The sequence below is a fragment of the Myodes glareolus genome, chromosome 15, assembly GCF_982192425.1.
Source record: "Myodes glareolus chromosome 15, mMyoGla1.1, whole genome shotgun sequence".
Taxonomy (NCBI): domain Eukaryota; kingdom Metazoa; phylum Chordata; class Mammalia; order Rodentia; family Cricetidae; genus Myodes; species Myodes glareolus.
The window spans coordinates 29,104,326-29,122,017 of NC_142040.1; the positions used below are offsets into that span (position 1 = coordinate 29,104,326).

Consider the following 17,692-nt stretch of genomic DNA (forward strand, 5'->3'; position numbering starts at 1 on the left):
GCCTCTTTGAGGCTCTCAGAAAGTTACACCAGCGCTACCAGTTAGGACCTTTTAAACTCAGGGAACATTTTACATAACATTTTTTTTTCAGTTGAAGAGGGAAAAGCAAGCATCAAAGTATTCAAGACGCCTTCCTGGCACTCCTCGTTTCAGTCACAGGATAGTATCACAGTGTCTTCTTAAATTCCTAGAAATAAAATTCACCTGTGCCCTACCCAGGCCCTCATCCACCCTTCTGTCCTTGGAGGTCAGGTAACAGAACACAATGTTTACATTACAAACTTGGCAGTGGCAGACTCTGTTGAGAAATAAAGTTTGACATTCACGGGAATTTAGTAATTTACTCAGCCCCCTAACGCGGCGTTTACTGCTAACCTTGACATAATTCAGGGAACAAGCCTCCAGGTTCATTTGACTCAATGTGCGAGTTCTTGGATATACAGACTCCAAGCAGCTGCCCTTCACACGCCAAAACACACAGCTCTCAGGCTGGAGAGTCTCAGGATTTTGGCTTTGAAGCAGGTCAGACCCAACCTGTGCTCCATTCTCATCAAAAGGATATAAGCCCAAAATATGAAAACTAGAAACTCAGATGCATGTGAAGCAGCATTTAGTTTCTTGCAAAATAAGAGAGGCAGGGCATGTGTGTGGGGGACGGCTATGTACGTTCATAAAACTATATGACTTGTTAACTATCTGATCAAAGTACAATTTCCTGGGGTGGGGGTGGGGCACATGTAGGCATATGCCCAAAATACGGTCTTCTTTCTGAAGCTTCATCCATCTCTTTGTAAGTCAATCCTTTGACATCTTTATCAGAAATAACTAAATGCCATAAGTGGTATGTACTATGAAGGTAGCTGCGTTTGCAGTTGAGTGAATGGGACGCTGGTGCAACTTAGCAGATGAAGCAGACACATGTGAAGGTCATTCCCAAAGCAAACTTCAACGGCCCCTGACGTCAGGGACGACTCCAAGTCAAGACCCAAGCTGTGGCTGCCACCTCCCCGGATGTGGCTCTCCACTCAGCAAAGGCTCCTTGGCTATGGAATCCCCTTTCTTTCCAATAAAAATATTCACATGCTAATCTGAGCTTATGCTTTATCTCAAAATCGTTATAAGAACCGAGCCTACCTTTGCAGCCAATCAAACGCTGGCTATAAAATGCCTAGCAGAGGCCTGGTAGACACTTATGTCTACAGAATTTTAAGTTCAGCTTAAAATCAAAGATATTTGCAGTCAATACATCTATGAGAAAGTGTGGGACAGTGACAGTGATGTCATACATACTTTGATATATTCTAAACATCTCATTTCATGGAATTAGATAAAGTCAGTGTTCTGGCTTCTTTAAATATGTTTCCTTCAACATTAAAAATGCATTTTTGGCTATCTTTAAAAATAACCTAGTAGAGCCAGGTAGTGGTGGCACATACCTTTAATCCTAGCACTTGGGAGGCAGAGGCAGGGGGAACTCTGTGAGTTCGAGGTGAAGTTCTACCAAGGACGTTCTACCGAGGAAGTTCTAGGACAGATAGGATGGTTACATTGAGAAACCCTGTCTTGGGAGGACAAAATTAAAACAAAATAAAACAAACAAAAAAACCAGCAAACCTAGAGCTTGTTATTAGTAGAGAATGCTTTAAATTTTTACATAATATACAAATTAAATATGTAAAGTTTTTAAATGTTATATATAAAAACTATAGTTAATCATGCATAACTCTTTGACAATGACACCAACATACCCAATATTGACAGAGAAAGCTTTAAAATTATATATAATATACAAATTAATATGTAAAGTTAAGATGTTATTATAAAAACTATAAACAATCATACATACCAAGTTTAACAATGACACCATCATAACCAACTATGTGTCTATAGTTAGGATAGAAATAAGCGAGAAATAGAAAATAGTCAAATGAATTTTTTAGTGAAGAAACAACATTCTTAAGCTGAATTAAAATATACATCAAAAGACTGGGGTGTAGCACAGTGTTAGAGTGCTTGCTTAGCATCCACAAGGCTCTGAGTTCAAGTCCCAGCACCAGAAAACAAAAAGATAAATTCATTTCTTAGAAATAAGGTAAAATTAAAGCCAATAGCATTCAACGCAGTCACAATAGTTTATAACATTGGAGGAAATTACCTAATATCACTAAACATTGACTTCTCAGCACCTTTAAGTAATTTTGAAAATTGCATTTTATCAAAACAGGTAGAACAAGGCGGAAGCTAAGATAGCATCTTTTTGCTGGGCCACTGACCCTATGTGTTGAGACCAGTATTAGGTGTTTTCCTATCGAAGAGAAAGCTGGACCAAGATGATGATCACACAAGACTGTCACTAGTACCAGGGCAGGGTCATGCCTAATAATATGCAAATTCTTCTAAAGATGCGAAGTCTACATAAGCAAAGTTTCGTAATCTATACACAGCACTATCCTTTACTGATCCTGGAGAATTTAGTTCTAATATCCATTAAACAAATCCCGAAGGACAACATGAATCCAGAGGCAGCACAGGATTAGACAGCATTCCACAGACACCGTTTAATTTGTTCCTGTCCATAAACCTTGAAGAGTCATGAGCCAATAGGGAGGTCAACTGCCAAGTATCCACCAATAAAAGTACAGAAATCGCTATACACTGGTGATATATGTCTTAAGATCATGGATCATAGATATTGGCAAGAAAGTACCAAATGGACACTTCATTAGCAATAATTCATATAACCCCAGAAAAGTTTCTGAGCAGATCTCGGGATGAGGTCCTGTGGGCACGTCTTCTACCCAGCTACCCTACGTCACTCCTCCACATAAACTCTCTATTTGTCCCGCATCCAGGGGTTCAGGGTAGTATTACTGGGGTACTACTGGTGAAAGAACTTATCCTTAGGGTGTGCGGGAGTTAGTTCTCCAACAATTCTGAGTAGTAGAAATTGAGAGGTTGAAGTAAAAACCATAGCTTCATCTCAGAAGAGTCAGTATGAACTTTTCATTTTACAGTTAGCGTGTGCTGGTCTTAAAGTGGTTAAGGAATATTTAGGGAGTGAAGCAGAGTTTCTGATCCAAAGAGCACATCATAAAAAAATGATATTTCAAGTATGCCGATATCCTTTCCTGCCCTAGATGTCAAATTTAATCAACAAATTACAGATAATCTTCTACACCAACTTCAAGATGCATCAAGCTGACAGTCAGAATAATCTAAGCCCATGTAACGCATGCCACTAGCTGAGAACAGATAAGACATATGACAATAAATAGATTGTCAACCCCTCCATGAAAGAAATAGTCCAGAAAAGGACTTCCCAAAAATGCCGTCCAGGCAGCTGGAGTGGCAGAGGGCCACTGGGAAAAAGTTCTGCACACATCATTAAATAGAAAGTCCTGCCACCACAGGTTTCCCTCTCCACCACAAAGTTGTATTTGAACAGTGTACACTGTATTTGGCTTTTAGTTACAAGACTGTTAACAAAGTTTCTACTGCCACGGCACTAGAATAAGGGGAACTAAGGATACTTTTGTATAAATAATGATAAAGAAAGTGGTCTGACACTATTTTGTAAAAGAGAGCAATTGCAATCAAGTTACCGAAATAAAAGCAATTTCTACCTTCATCTTGTTGGTCTCTATGTGGATTTATTAAAAATCTAAAGATTGCTATGATATTAAATGCTTTAAGTTAAACGAAGACATGGAAGCACTAAGGACAGTCTACCGAGACATCCTGCTCCTTGTCTTGCCAGTGCTATCAAGTTCATTTCACATCCTTTCTTGTGGCAATCTGTTAGCAACAAGCATCCACATATAAGCAACAGCCAGCTGCACTGTGAACATTACTTTCTGTTTGTTCGTTACGAACTCAACTATGAATATGCAAATGACGACACACTTGGCATGTGCATTTCCCACAGGTACAAAATTTTTTCCTTGTGGGATGCAACTTAGCAGATGTACGGCACCATTTGTTGTTGACTTTCAAATTTTCCTAATGTTTATTTTCTCAGATCCAACTGTACTGAAGACATGTTTACTAATCCCTTTTTGGACAAAGATACACACATCCGCCTAGAAACCACACTAGACCTCAAACTTATCAAAAAAACCCTAGTGACAATTAAAGAGAGAATACTTGTAGTTTATGGGGTTTTACCTTTATGACAGCGAAAACTTGGGCCATTAACATTAATTCAGTCCTTAATGAAGAAAATAGACTCCTTCTGACTTAAATAGCTTGTTTGAATCAAAGTGGAAGGGCTTCATCCACACTGAGCGGGTAAGGTCTGTGGCCCTTCTCACACTTTGCAAACACACACACATATATGCACACACCTAACCAAAAAAATGCCAAGCCCAGAAATTTAACATAGCACATGAGGAATACAGGAGTTCCAAGACCCTCAGTGGGCACCTAAATACACAAATGGTACCAATCTCTTTATTTAAACCATTTTCTTCCTCCACATACACACCTATAAGAGTATAATGTATAAAGCACTAATAAAAACTACAGTAATTATAGCAATATACTGCAGTAAAAAGTCAAATAAATATGATCACTGCCCCTTTCTCACTCAAAATGTCTGGTTGTATAGTGATGTTTTCAGCCCCCAGTTGACCTCAGGTAGCCAAGAGAAGCAAAACCAGGGTTTGGAGGGACCTACTGCATTTCACTTAAGGAAAAAAAATTGTGGGGCCTGGAGAAATGGCTCAGTGGTTAAGAGCAGGTATGCTCTTTCAGAGGACAGGAACTTGACCGCCAGGATCCAAGTCAGGCAGTTCACAACAATCTGTAAGTCTACCTCCAGGGAAGTTCAAGGTCACCACACCTTGCCCACGTAAATACATACAGAACGCCAGAAAGAGAAATAAGTCTGCTAAGAACGAACCTAAGCCGCCTGCCACGGCTGTTGATTCTGAAGGGTATGGGTCCTGTTATCCAGGCATGTAACTTTATTGCCACTGCGGCTCTACTCCAGCCTGACCCTGTGAGTAATACCCAGGGGAAGGAGGTGTGTCCTTCCTCCAGGCTGGGAATGCCCAGGGCATCCTTGACTCAGCTGCTCTTTGCTCTGCCGGTCAGTTCCTAACTAGTGTGTCAGAAGAGGAACTGAGGCCTCCTGGGAAAGGGGGGAAAGGGAGAGTATGTCTCTTCTTCTGGTTTTCCTTTACAAAGGGGTATGAATATGCCTCTCCTTCCTTGCAATTATTTCCGGGGGAGGAGGCAGGGGAGAAGGCTGGGGGGGAGGGGTGGTCACATTTTAAGCTAACAGAAAAAGTATTGTAACGAATCAAGAATTTATAGACAAGAATATTAATTGTTAATTATGTGTTTATATTCTCAAGGAAGGGAGGGCTAGATCATAATATGTAATAATTTATAAGTAATAAACTCTGTGATCACCAAAGTGGTTAGGGTCATCTTATTTTATCAAAATTAAGAATTACATTTGTAACCAGGAATGATGATAGATGTTTTAATCACGGCACTCCAAAGACAGATGAAGGCAGATTTCTATGACTTCACGGCCAGCCTGCTCTATATAGCAAGTTCCAGGCCAGTCAGTTACATGGTGAGACTGTAGCTCAAAAACAAAACAAAACAAACAAACAAACAAAAAAACAAAAACGAAAAGAAGTACAGATATGAGCTAGGTACGTAGTACTTGCCTCGCATACATGAGGTCCTGGGTTTGATTCTCAGTACTATCATCATGACCGGTAAAATGACAACAACAATCAAAATAAATAAATATTTGTGTTTAATCAATTACACTGATGATCTTTTAAGATGTATATTCCATTTCCTAGGAAAACAGAGAAGGCAAACATTCAAGCTTTTTCTGGCTAACCGGAAGCAGAAAAGAAGGGAGGCTCAAGGGCCCTCTCAGCAGAGGTCCTGTGCCTTGTCCTGCTTTCTCTGCGGAGTACCATGGATACAGAACACAGAACAAGGGAGGGACCACCACCCAAAGTTAGATGCCCGAGACAGTCCTCCAGTTTCCTGGTGATGCCGTACTTGAGAGGAGGAAAGAAGGTGGACAAAGTTAAAAAAAGAAAAAGAAAAAAAAAATACCTCTTCTGAAACGGGCCTTCCTGTCTGTCGTCACCTGCAGAGAATCATTCATTTAGAACATGGCACCCCACTAACGTGTGTAATCTGGTATCAGGTCTCTCTTTTCTGTGACCTCTGGGTAGTGCAGAGTTGATTTATGTGATTTATTGCAGCCTTGCTTTCGGACAAGGAGGAACAGGCACGGAGGGACACTCAGAGGCCCGGGTGTGAAAAACATCAAGATAACATGCCCAGGGAACCATGAAAACAGAATGCAGGCTCTTTTCTTTTCATATTTAGAAAAGATTTTGATCAAAATGTCAAACATGTCAAGCACATGTCTGCCTTTTGTTTTATATTGTGAAGCCAGCTAGGACCTGCTGTCGGGAGACCCCGGGGTCATGGGTGCACGGGGCTAGCCTGAGGTTTATGTAAACTCGGGTGCCCAAGGGGCCCCTCAAGTTGGCAGATTTTATGGATTTACACAACTGTCTTGGCCAGAAGCTCACAAGACGAAGTATCCAGCCAATGTCTGCCTTCACCTGGAAGACTGCAAAGTATGTGTTCAAGTTGCTAAACAGCGCGGCAGACAATTTCCTCACGAGAAGAATGTACTTGTGTTTCCCATCCCTAAATCCTCACCCACAGTTGAGTCACTTCCTTGTATTGGAGAGGAAGCATGAGTCCCCAACAAAGTCAGCTTGCGTGTCAGACAGAATGCCTTTACCCAACAGCTCAGGCAGAGGGGCCAGATCGTGGCTGTGTGCCTCAGTGTAAAACATACAGGTTGCATACGCCAACAAACCAAAACAAAGGTCGTCCCTGAAGAAGCTCAAGTGGGACGCTAGGTTAGAGGAAGGTGAAATAAAACATGAACCTCATATTGATACCGGCAACCCTCATGCCAAGAGAGAGCCATAAAGGGGGAGGGCACAGCAAATAATACAAAATCTGTGTCCCAGGTCACCTGCTGATAAGACACACCTTCTGCTCCCTATCAGCTTCCCCCACTTTTTTTTCCAGAGGCAGGACGATCTGTCCCAAGGGCTGGGGCAGAAGATAAGCATTCTGGGGGCACAATAGGCAGTGCTATAAAGCGACAGGGTACCTGGGAGGTGACTGAAGAAAGGGCAAATAAGGCACGGAGGCCAGAAGCAGGCTGAGCTACTCGGCCTGTGCACCTACACTTGACACACATACATGTGTTGCAGCTGGTGGATCAGGCCCCAGCATGGGGTTTCATCACTGGACGAGACACTGGTGCACTGTGCTGCACAGCCGGATCACAGCGGATCAGGACCACTTCTCTTTGAGCTCCCCATGAAAGAGCAGAGGGGCAGGGGGCAGCGGGGCCAGCTTCCGTGAGAAGCGGAGGGGGTCAGCAGATGAGGGACCTAGGAAAGGACTGCTGGAGCTGAGAGGGCAGCGCAGCCAGGAGGGGAGGGACCCGGAAGTTGTCTTCATTTCCTCAGCTGCTCTGCTTTCTAGCACAAACAAGGAGCCCCATCTGTGTTTACCGAATGAATGTGATGCCCTCAGTCCAAGATGGTTGGAGAAATAAACTCATTCATTGCACAGGCCAGGGTGTCTCAAACAACTGTGTGCCAACCGTATTGGCAGAAGGGACATCTCGCTCAGATGTACATCTAGGCTGGGTTTTGTTGTCCGCATTTACCGAGTGTTCACTTTGTACCTGGCACTCAGTAGCTTAGCTACATACCTGGGCCTGCTTGTCCACATGAAAAGACCTATTTCTTCAACCCCACAACTAAATATCCTCGTCTTCTTTTGAAATGCATGCACTACAAGGCAAAAGAAAGGTAGATTCTACTGCCTAGGGAGGAACAGCTCAAAAGGAGTCTACTCTGGGCCAGAGTTGAAAGTCTTTGAAATGCAGACCGGTGAGCCAGGAGCAGTGGGTATACAACTGTAGTCTCAGGTACTTAGGAGGTAGAGAGGGAGGATGCCTGAAGCCTAGGAGGTCAGGACCTCCTCTCAAACATGAGGAAGAGAAAAGGGGATGCCCAGGGTTGTGAAGAATCAACAGGCCTAAAGCAACCAGGATAAGATGCACGCTGGTCCAAGCTTCCTTTGTCTACATCACCACCCATCAATGGCATCTGGGGTCCAGGTGCCCAGAGGAGAGAATGACACCCAGTACTTAGGCTTGAAGGGGGGGCCTTATAAGTGAGAGAAAGAAAGCAGGGAATCCAAAAGAAGCCACATGAGATGGAGAGAGTGCACAGAAGAACGACAAGACTGAGGACGTCTGTTACATAAGAGGAAAAACGAAGAGAAAGAGAAGAGCGCTCCTTTTCTCGCCGTCACACAATTTTCCACTACAGAATCTTTGGAAATGAATATTTCTTGGGCAAAAGAAAGCTGCAGCGGTACCAACCCGGGAGCTGCTGACCTCCCACGTCACATGAATCATATTTAAATGAGACTGTGAGGCTAACGTTCCTAGAGTAGCGAATGAACATTTAGTACAACGCCCTCCTGGTGACCCGCTCCTTCCACTGTCCTCCCAACCTTCCAGTTATTCCAATTTTCCCACTTACGTTCAGGCCCATTCTTCCTAATATTTCCACGTCCATCACGACGGGCCTCTTCTTGCATCCTACTATAATTTTTCATTTTTCTCTTTTTCCACATATCAGAGAGAAAAATGAAAGGGCTGTTAAAAATCTCCATGCTCACCAGAAAACGAAAGCATGATAGTGCAGCGCCTTACAGAAAAGAGGGTCATTTTTCCTGTAGGTCTTATCCCTTGACTGCATTATGACAGTCGAATAAACTTATACCAGGTAAGTTATCGAATATACGTTTGTCTGGAAGCTATTTTCACAGAGTCTTCTCGCCAGTAATTATGACCTGGCACCCTCACCTCCGCCTTATGAGTCATCTCGAACTCAGCTGAGCTTTTGTTTATGGTTCTGTAGCTCTTTGTATTTGGGGTGCAACGAGGTCATTTTTCTTCTTAAATGAACCTACTTAGCTGTTTCTAACTTATGAAAAAAAAAAAAAGAAGAAGTCGGGGGAACAGAGAGAGAGAGAGCTAAGCGACTAACAGGCCTGTCTGCTCTTCCAGAAGACTTGTGTGTAATTTCCCAACACCCGCATGGTACCTTATGACACCATGTAACTCCAGTTTCGGGGATCTGATGCCCTCTATTGACTTCTGTGAGCACCTGCATGCCTGTGGTGTACATAGATACACAGTCTGACACACACACGCGACATAAAGTGAAAATAAGCAAATCTTTCAAACAACAATGGCAAAGAGAAGTCAGGTCAGAAAGCTGTTATTTGATGGAGAGAAAACCAACGACTTGTAAATCTTCTGTCTGCTAAACCAAATATGGAAGAGACACAGCACTTAAAAAACTGTCTGTGCCCGGAACACATGCACAGTTCAAGAATTTCTGGTTTGATTGAAAAAGAATGCTTTTTTAACTTAGTATAGTTTTAAAACTATAGTATAACATTCTCAGAACAAGTAACCCTTTGGAGTCCAATGAGGGAGGCCAAAAGAGCGGCCAGCCCTTCGGGGCTATCTCAGATCTGCCCTCTGTCACATTTTCCACCCTGTTGCCCAGCGCCTAAAGGCAGCTCTCACCCTGAAACCTGCCTCTTTCTTCTCCTGCGCTCCTTCACCTGATTCGAAACCCTTCCAGACGCCTCCCGTGCAGGCCCCGTCCAGCGCTGCTCAGTATGGACCCACAGCTCAGCAGCTTCATCTGTCTAGCCAACCTGGTTATTCCTTCCTGAGTCTCTGGGGGTGGGGAGAAAGACTACACCACTCCTGCTACCCCCTCCCCTGAAAGGGGCCCAAGATTGACTAGTGAGAAACAGTATCTAACAAAACAGACGGCACCAACACTGAACGTGAAGCTCATCTCAGTGAGAAACTGAAAAGAAAAAAGAAAAAGAAAATCTACCCAGGAACAGCTGTGTCCAGGCCCAAGGCCAGGCCATCTCCAGCACGTGCATTTTGAATGGAGGTAGCCTCCATTAGAGAGAAGTACCCAGTGAGCCTGAGTTTCTCCTCACTGGGGCCACTCAGATGACTGGCACTCCTGCCACAATGGCACAGCCCTCGTGGGAACAGAAGCCCCTTTCCTTTTATGCCAACCCCAAGCCTCGAGAGGAAACCCAGGGGCAGATTCTAGGTTAGAAAAACAATGGTTTCTTCTCTGCTGAGTTCTGTGGTCACTACAAGACTCGACATTTTTCCATGCAAACCACATTAATATTAAATATGCTTAGACTAAACTTACCCTTCGCTTTCCCAAAGCAATAACAACCATAAAAATAGGAGGCCTGCGTTAAGTCAATGGCCACTATAATAATAGTGTTTAATGGTACTCACTAAACAGGCTCTCAGACACCATGTCCCAATTTATACAAGCGCCCAACCACACAAAAGCAAACTTCTAGCCATGTCATGATCGCCCAAACTTTTATATACCACATATCAGTTCATGTCAAATTGCCAAGATGGCTTCTGCTCAGAGCTTGATGTCCCAGCTCAAATCTAAGATTCTACCATTTAAAAAATGTAAAAAAGAAAAAGAAAAAGAAAAAGAAACAAAAAAAACTAAAAACAAAAGGTTGTTAAAAAATAACCGAATACTCGTCATGCTGACCTGGTTGCTCAGTGTCTGCTTCAGTTTTTGAAGAACCTGGGGCGACCGGAAGAGGCCTAGGGGGGCGGGGCTTGGGAGTGGGTGGTGAAATCCTTTTCCTTCCAATATATTCAACGTAAGTTCCCGGAAAGTCTCCCCTTTCCCCGGTGGTTTCATTGTAGCCATTTAACCAGCCGATGTCTTCAGGCCGCGCTTCCTGGCCATCACTGAATCCAAGAGCCACTAAGGAGCCTTTATTCACGGTCAGTATGTCCCCCAAGTGCAGGTCGATGTCCTCCTCCCTCTCCTTCTTGTAGTCGTACAGCGCTCGGTACTGGTACCCTTCGGCGCTCATGTCTGCAGCTCTGTCACCGGGCAACAGAGGAGTCAGCTTGTACACCGCAGTCTTGAGTTTACGTTTTGAGGGAAAGCGAGTTCACAGAATGGGCTAAAACCCCTAAGGGGTGGCCAGCCGAGGACGAAGGACCACTATCCAAAGGCTTAAGAGAGGTGACTGGCCGTCCGGCTGTCCATCTGTCCTCCATCAATGGTGTGACTGAAGACAAGGCTCTACTCCCTCGGCATGCCGCAGTCCGCCCTGGTGTCCTTCTCAGCGGCCTGTCAACACCTCGACTCCAGGCTGACTCTCGCGGCGAGGCCCGATCCTCTCTGACGTTCTTGTCACACTGTCCATCTGTCGTCTGGTTTTACTGCCACACTCCCCTCTCAGCTTCACCTAGCAAAGCAGAAACAAGACTTATGAATGAACATCACACTTTGCCATCTGTGGGGATTTGAATTTCGACTTCCATTCAACAAGTACTTAATCACTCTGGCAGGCGACATACACGGGCCAGTGTGCTACTGCTTGACACAGTAGACACCACCAAGATTAGCAAGACAGGCCCTGCCTTCTAAGAACACTGGGCGGGACAGGAGAATGAGCCGGAGCGGGGTAGCACGTGGCAATGTTCTGGAGATAAGACCAGTACACAAGGAACCAAAACATTAGGTAAATGCCATAATAGATGCTGACGTGAAACTCCACGGGGTTCGAGTGAGAGAGAGAGACCACGCTGCAGGAATCTGCAGCCAGAATGGAATGTGAGGCATGCTCCTGGCTACAGACAGACCGAGCAAATGTCATAGCACAGAAAGATGCAAAGGCAGTCTCAGCCATCAGAAGACAGAGAGGGAACAGTGAACCTGGGTTGGAAAGGCAGTCGGGCCATTTGAAATGCACACGGACAACCAGCCTAAGTCAGTCCTTGACAGTGCACACTGCACAGCGATGCGGGGAAGCAGACATGGGACGAAGCCTGTACTGAAGGAATCCCAGTCTGGCCTCGATGCCCGGGAGGGACTGGCACAGGGAAAGAATGGAAGCGAGGGCTGCTGAGAAAGGGAGGACAGAGACAGACAGGCAGCAGCGGGCCTGTAAAGGTGCAGACTGAAGTGGTACACAATATTCCGAGAAAATGTGTGGAAGGTGGACAAGGCTCACTGGCAGAAGCAAGGGGGAGCAAGTGCTTGACCCCGTGCTGCTGAGAATTAATTCCGTAGCAATATTAGGCAAAGGAGAGCCAAGAGACCTGCTAGGCTCAGGGAATAGAGACAGCCACTGCAGAAGTACTAGTGACCAGCCGAAAACTCCGGATGAAATCAGGAGGACATCAGAGGCGATTTAAGTAGAGCTGATTAAGTAAGCAAGCTGATGGTGGGGCGGGAACCATCACCGACTTTCTGGGATGCCAGCTTGCAGGCCAGTAATGAGGATAGCCGCTAGATCTTAAGGAGTTAAGATAGGAAAGGAAGTAGCCATGCTGCTGCTGCTGCTGCTGCTGCGGAAGTACTATGTAAAACAGGCTTGGCGGAGGCCAGGGTAATGACAAACATTGTCTTTCGATTGCCAAGCATAGTGGGGGCAGAGCAACCCGGGAGAGCTTTAGTCATCCTGGATGGATGGCTCGTAGGACAGCAGGCATCGTAGATCCACGCTGCACCCCATTTCCTGATCAATGCTACCTTTTCTGCAGAGACTAAATTCAAGCTAAAGGTATTCGGTTCACCAACCTGTACAATAAAGCGATACAAACACAGCCACACGGGCCTGTGTCAAATCAAAGAGACTTTCCTAAGTTTGGAAGACAGAAACACTAGCCGCTGAGTGTTGCAGGCGTCTTAAGGTGCAGAATCTAATCACAGATTAATTGTTATGTTGGCATTCAGAAGTGTAAAGCATTCAACTTCACATGGCTAAAGCCTCTTAGCTTTATACAATAACACTCTAAGGAGGGCTGCATATTAAAAGGAAGTGAAAACAAACACTGGAAATCTTTGTGTAGCAAGAATATTAATTTGGGATAGCGCTCTACTTTGCATTTCAGGCATCAGAGGGGGAAAAAAATTAATGCGGCCAGTGGAGCGTAGGAGAAAAATAAGCTAGATTACGTTTGAAGAAACCCTCTCCTTCTGAAAGATCCAGAATCAAATTAAATATTCATTGCATAAATTCACACAAAAATGTAGAACTAGCAAATCTCATTTTTTTTTTGTACTAATGTGCTCTGTACAAAAGAGACACAGAACTCCAAAGAACATGAAAATTTACATATCCCTAAAAGCTTGGAAACCAGGCAATATGCCTAAGAATAATTTAATTCCTTCAAATCTGCCCTGAAATTTTTGTTAGCTTTTCCTGGCAATGTATGTCTTTTAGTGGGGGAGGGGAAAGTCCTAAGTCAGTAGCCAGGGCCGATCTCTCTGCCAGCTGGTGCCTTGCAGGTCCTCAATTGCAACCACCCAGAGGACCAGCTTGGTGGGATTCTCAGTAGACCAGGAAATGCAATGCCTCCAGCCCCCAGCCACCATGAGACAAGCCCCTAGCACACAGCACAACGACATAGTTAGGCATGTTCCACGCCAGCGACTCAGAAATTGTTCCCTGCCTTTCCAGGGCTTTCTGACTCTGAGAGCCTCTTGATTGTGCCTGGGGCTAAGTCCACAGAAGCGGGTGAGACTCTGGGAGGAGTCTGATAACTGTTGGAGGCAAGATTCTTGAGAAGCAATCCCCACTCTGTAGGCGGAGACCTCTAAGCTTGGGCCAAAGCTCTCTCCTTGCCATTGGCAAGAGAATCTTTAAAGCTCTGCAGAACCCCGGGTTTCACTCTGATCCAGGAACCCCAGATCTCTTATGGCTCACGCGCTGCGAGTTGAATGTGACTGGGGATGGCAAGGAGAACAAGGCCAGGATGATCAATGCAGACAGTTAAGGTTGGGTGTCAGGGAAGCAGTCTAAAAGCAATGTTGTAAAAAGAGGGTGAGCACACAAGTCATTCACTTGGGTGGGGACCTGGTCGTGTGGTGACAAGGTTCAGAGAGAGACCTTGGCCCGGCGGAGAAGGCAAGCAGCCCTCTCTGAGGGCACTCGGTACACTTCTCTGGCCTGTCATACCCATTTAAATGAGGCAGGGTTATCGCAATCAGCATAACGTGGTACCTACCGGGAGCTGTGCCTCCCTTAACCCATTCCATCCCCACAGTAACCAGGGTACTCTAGATATTCTCACTTGACAAGCGGAGGAAGTTTAGCATCTCAGGCGTGACTGCACTCAGCACCAGATGTAGAACCTAAATACAGATCCAATCAACGTGTGGAGCCCCCGCTTTTAAGACCACCATAACTTATTTCCACCTCAGCTATGCCAATGTCCGCCAAAACGACTTTATTAAAAGACATCCTTGCCTACGAAGTCCATAAAATAGTGAATAAAAGAATCCCGAGTCCATCACTTCTGGACGACTGCCCACTTCTGGAAACCTGCCCTTCTTCGTCCTGCAAAGGAAGCTCCTGCCACCTGTATTCCTCTTGGCCTGTCTGCCCTGGGCCTCGTATTGCACAGTTTCTAAAACCTTGGCTCCTCCCTGGGGAGATAAGCAAAGCCTCAATCCAGAGTCACAAGGACTGGCAAGCTCTCCCTTGCCTTGCCCCCAGGACTGCAGTGCCCAGCAGCCTGAAGCATGGGAAGTGCCCGTGTCGCCCTCCTGAGATCAGTTTGGAGCTTGGACATCACAGCTATTTCTCACTTTCACCGAATTCTGCCTCCCGCTCTCTTCGACTACAAACACCTGCCCGGCGAGCTCTTCCCACCCAGATTCACTCTATTTGTGGACCCCAGTCACTGTCAACAAAGTAGTACTTTCAGATACCCCGGGCAAGTTTATGCTGTAAACTGTAAGCTAGGCTAGGATATTGTATCCCCCCCCCCCCGAAAGGAGCATAAAGGAATTCTGTAAGTTGAAAAATAACTTATTCTTATACAAGCTCATATGTAACTGCCTTATGGGAATTATTATTATTTTGCTCCAGTCTCTCAACCCTTCCATAGCTGTCTACAGTCCCACTCAAAGTTAATTTTCTTTCTCTGCTAACACACTGGGTAACTTTTATTTTATTTGCCCAAATAGAATTGTTTCTAATGCTTGACAATTACAAATCCGTGACTGCTTAATGTCCAATGGTTTAAAAATAAATTATTTTTACTTATTTATTTATTTATTTTTAGTTTAACCTTCTAATCTGCAGGCACAATGAGAAAGAACCAAACAACTGAAAAGCCCTCAAACTTTTTTCAAACTCTGAAAAGCCCTCTGGTTTTGCTGTCTTATTCTGTGACCTTTTACAAGGGACAGGATTTGGGAAAGCGAGTGGGGAGGCAGAAATAATGGACCTCCTCAAACTGCACTTAAAATTAAAAACAAATAAACAAAAAAACCAAGACAATATTTATTTATACATCGCCATCCCGTGATGAAATTAGCAGCGTGACACCAGGTGGCAGCACCAAAGGGCTCTACAGCCAAGACAAGGTGGGGAGCCTACACCTGCATGTGTAACCTCCCCCCTTAATGTGACAGAGCTCAGAGTCTAGGGGAACCGTCCCACCTCAACTTACAGTCTTTTGAGAAACAAGAACGGTTACTTGAAAATATGTCTTTCAAAACTCTTGAAGTTATTAACTATTAAACTGACCTAAGAGCCTCGTAAAGACCATGAGTCTATATATAAAGTGATGGGATTGAAGAGCCTCAATTAAAATAGGATGAAAAAGATGGGCTCAATGTAATCCCAGTGTTACAGGCATCTGATATCTTCATTCCTTTCCAAAGCAACAAGCTAGGCAGAATGCGCTGCCCGCTGCCACACTCCAGGCTGAGTAGCTAATGTGGGTAGGTAGGGTGTGGAGGCTGTAGTTCCTGCCTGCAAGCCATTTAGGGGTAGAGAGTACACATCCAGGTGACACAGTAAAGAGGCAGGGCTGCAAAGCGGTTATAGCACTGGGTGTCCCTGAGCCCACCAAAAAGAGGCGAGGAGAGGAGAGGGCTCCTCTGGCCCACTCACAGCAACCCTTCTAGACTAAGAGGGTCAGGATGGAGACAGGGGTAGGACGAAGGGCCATGTGACCAAGAAGGGATCCTTCCACCAAGAAGAAGATAGGAGGCCAATATGCCTGGTTCTTTGCAACACCATAGTAGAGAAGGACTGAAACGATGGTCCTGGGAGGAATGACCAAAGGGAGATGCCCTAAAGTACTTCTTGTGAAACACACACACACACACACACACACACACACAAGAAAGGAAGGAAAGAAGAAAGGAAGGGAAGGAGGGAGGGAGAGAAAGAAAAGAGAGAGGAAGGGAGAGAGAGAAAAAAGAAAGAGAGAGAGAGGGAGGGAGGGAGGGAGGAGGAGGGGAGGGGAGGGGAGGGGTAGAGAGGAGAGGAGAGGAGAGGAGAGGAGAGGAGAGGAGAGGAGAGGAGAGGAGAGGAGAGGAGAGGAGAGGAGAGGAGAGGAGAGGAGAGGAGAGGAGAGGAGAGGAGAGGAGAGGAGAGGAGAGGAGAGGAGAGAACCGAAACAATAGGAGTCCTTAAAACTCATGGCAAGAAGGGTGAATTCTGCCCTGCAGGTAGCAGGGGCTGTCCTGATCCCTGCCTAGATAGGTAGGTATTGGCAAGTCGTTGAACCTCCCCCCTTCATTCATCATTTCATCACCTGTGAGGCCGTGGAAGAAGTAGGCCTATACCTCACTAGGTCATTATGAGGATTAAAGGCAATTACACTCACAAAGCACGTAGCACCATGCTTCTGGGTACGAGCTTAATATAATTATCCCTGACTCGGGGCTCGCTGTGTGCCAGGCACAGTGCTGGGAGTTTTGCATGCACCCTCACAACTGCCGTGGTTTAATTATCAGCCCCATTTTGCAGATGAGAAAACAAAGCCGAGTGAAATAGCGTGCCTGAAGTGACAGTCAACTGTGGTGGTAGTGCTCTTGCAGACAAGGACTGCTAGCAATATCAGCATTGAATGTCACTGCCATTTACACAATGCAGATTTAAAACAGAAACAGACAGGTGCCAGGAATTCTCTCTTGCTGCGGCCTTTCAATGCTGCAAGCAGTTCTAAAAGAAGCCCGAAGCTACCTAAAATAAAACCCTTCTGTAAATAGAGTCAGATAGAGCCTGCCTGTGGACTTAGCCCAAGTAATTCTCTCTCCAAACCCAAGGTGGAAAGCAGCCGAGTAGAGGTCAGAGGGGTGTTACGTGGGAGGGATGGTGCCATGAGCCTGCTTGGTGACAGGGCACGAGGTGGGAGTCATGACACTGTCGTCTAATTGGGTTTCATGGCTGCTCCCTAGGCTGCCCTCAGAAAGGAAAATCTGAGCACGGTAACGCAATGCTCAGGAGAATGAGAGCAGCTGGGTCCTCAAGGGACGAGCCCAATCCTCAGAGCCACAGAGGCATTCCAAGGATGAAGGCAAGGGGCAAAGGCTGAACCGCCAGGCAAGGCATCTGGCTTCTGCAGACTCACAACAGCCACTGGTGGGGCCTCCTGACCCTTTGCCAGGTTCCTATGGCTTCAGTTCTCTCCCAGGTGATCATTAACCTGAGGACTATTTTGACTACAGGTGCTGATGGCTACACATTTGATTGACTTTAA

At 45.4% G+C, this 17,692-nt stretch overlaps 1 protein-coding gene across 1 annotated transcript in view; it reads right to left on the reverse strand.

Moving 5' to 3' along the window:
* The window catches only part of Pik3r1 (phosphoinositide-3-kinase regulatory subunit 1), an 85,915-nt gene that overhangs the window by 64,400 nt on the left and 3,823 nt on the right, over positions 1-17,692 (reverse strand). The window contains exon 2 of the mRNA XM_048442906.3: positions 10,716-11,430. Coding sequence (XP_048298863.1) covers positions 10,716-11,049 — 334 coding nt within the window. The 5' untranslated portion in view covers positions 11,050-11,430. The remainder of the gene's footprint in view (positions 1-10,715; positions 11,431-17,692) is intronic.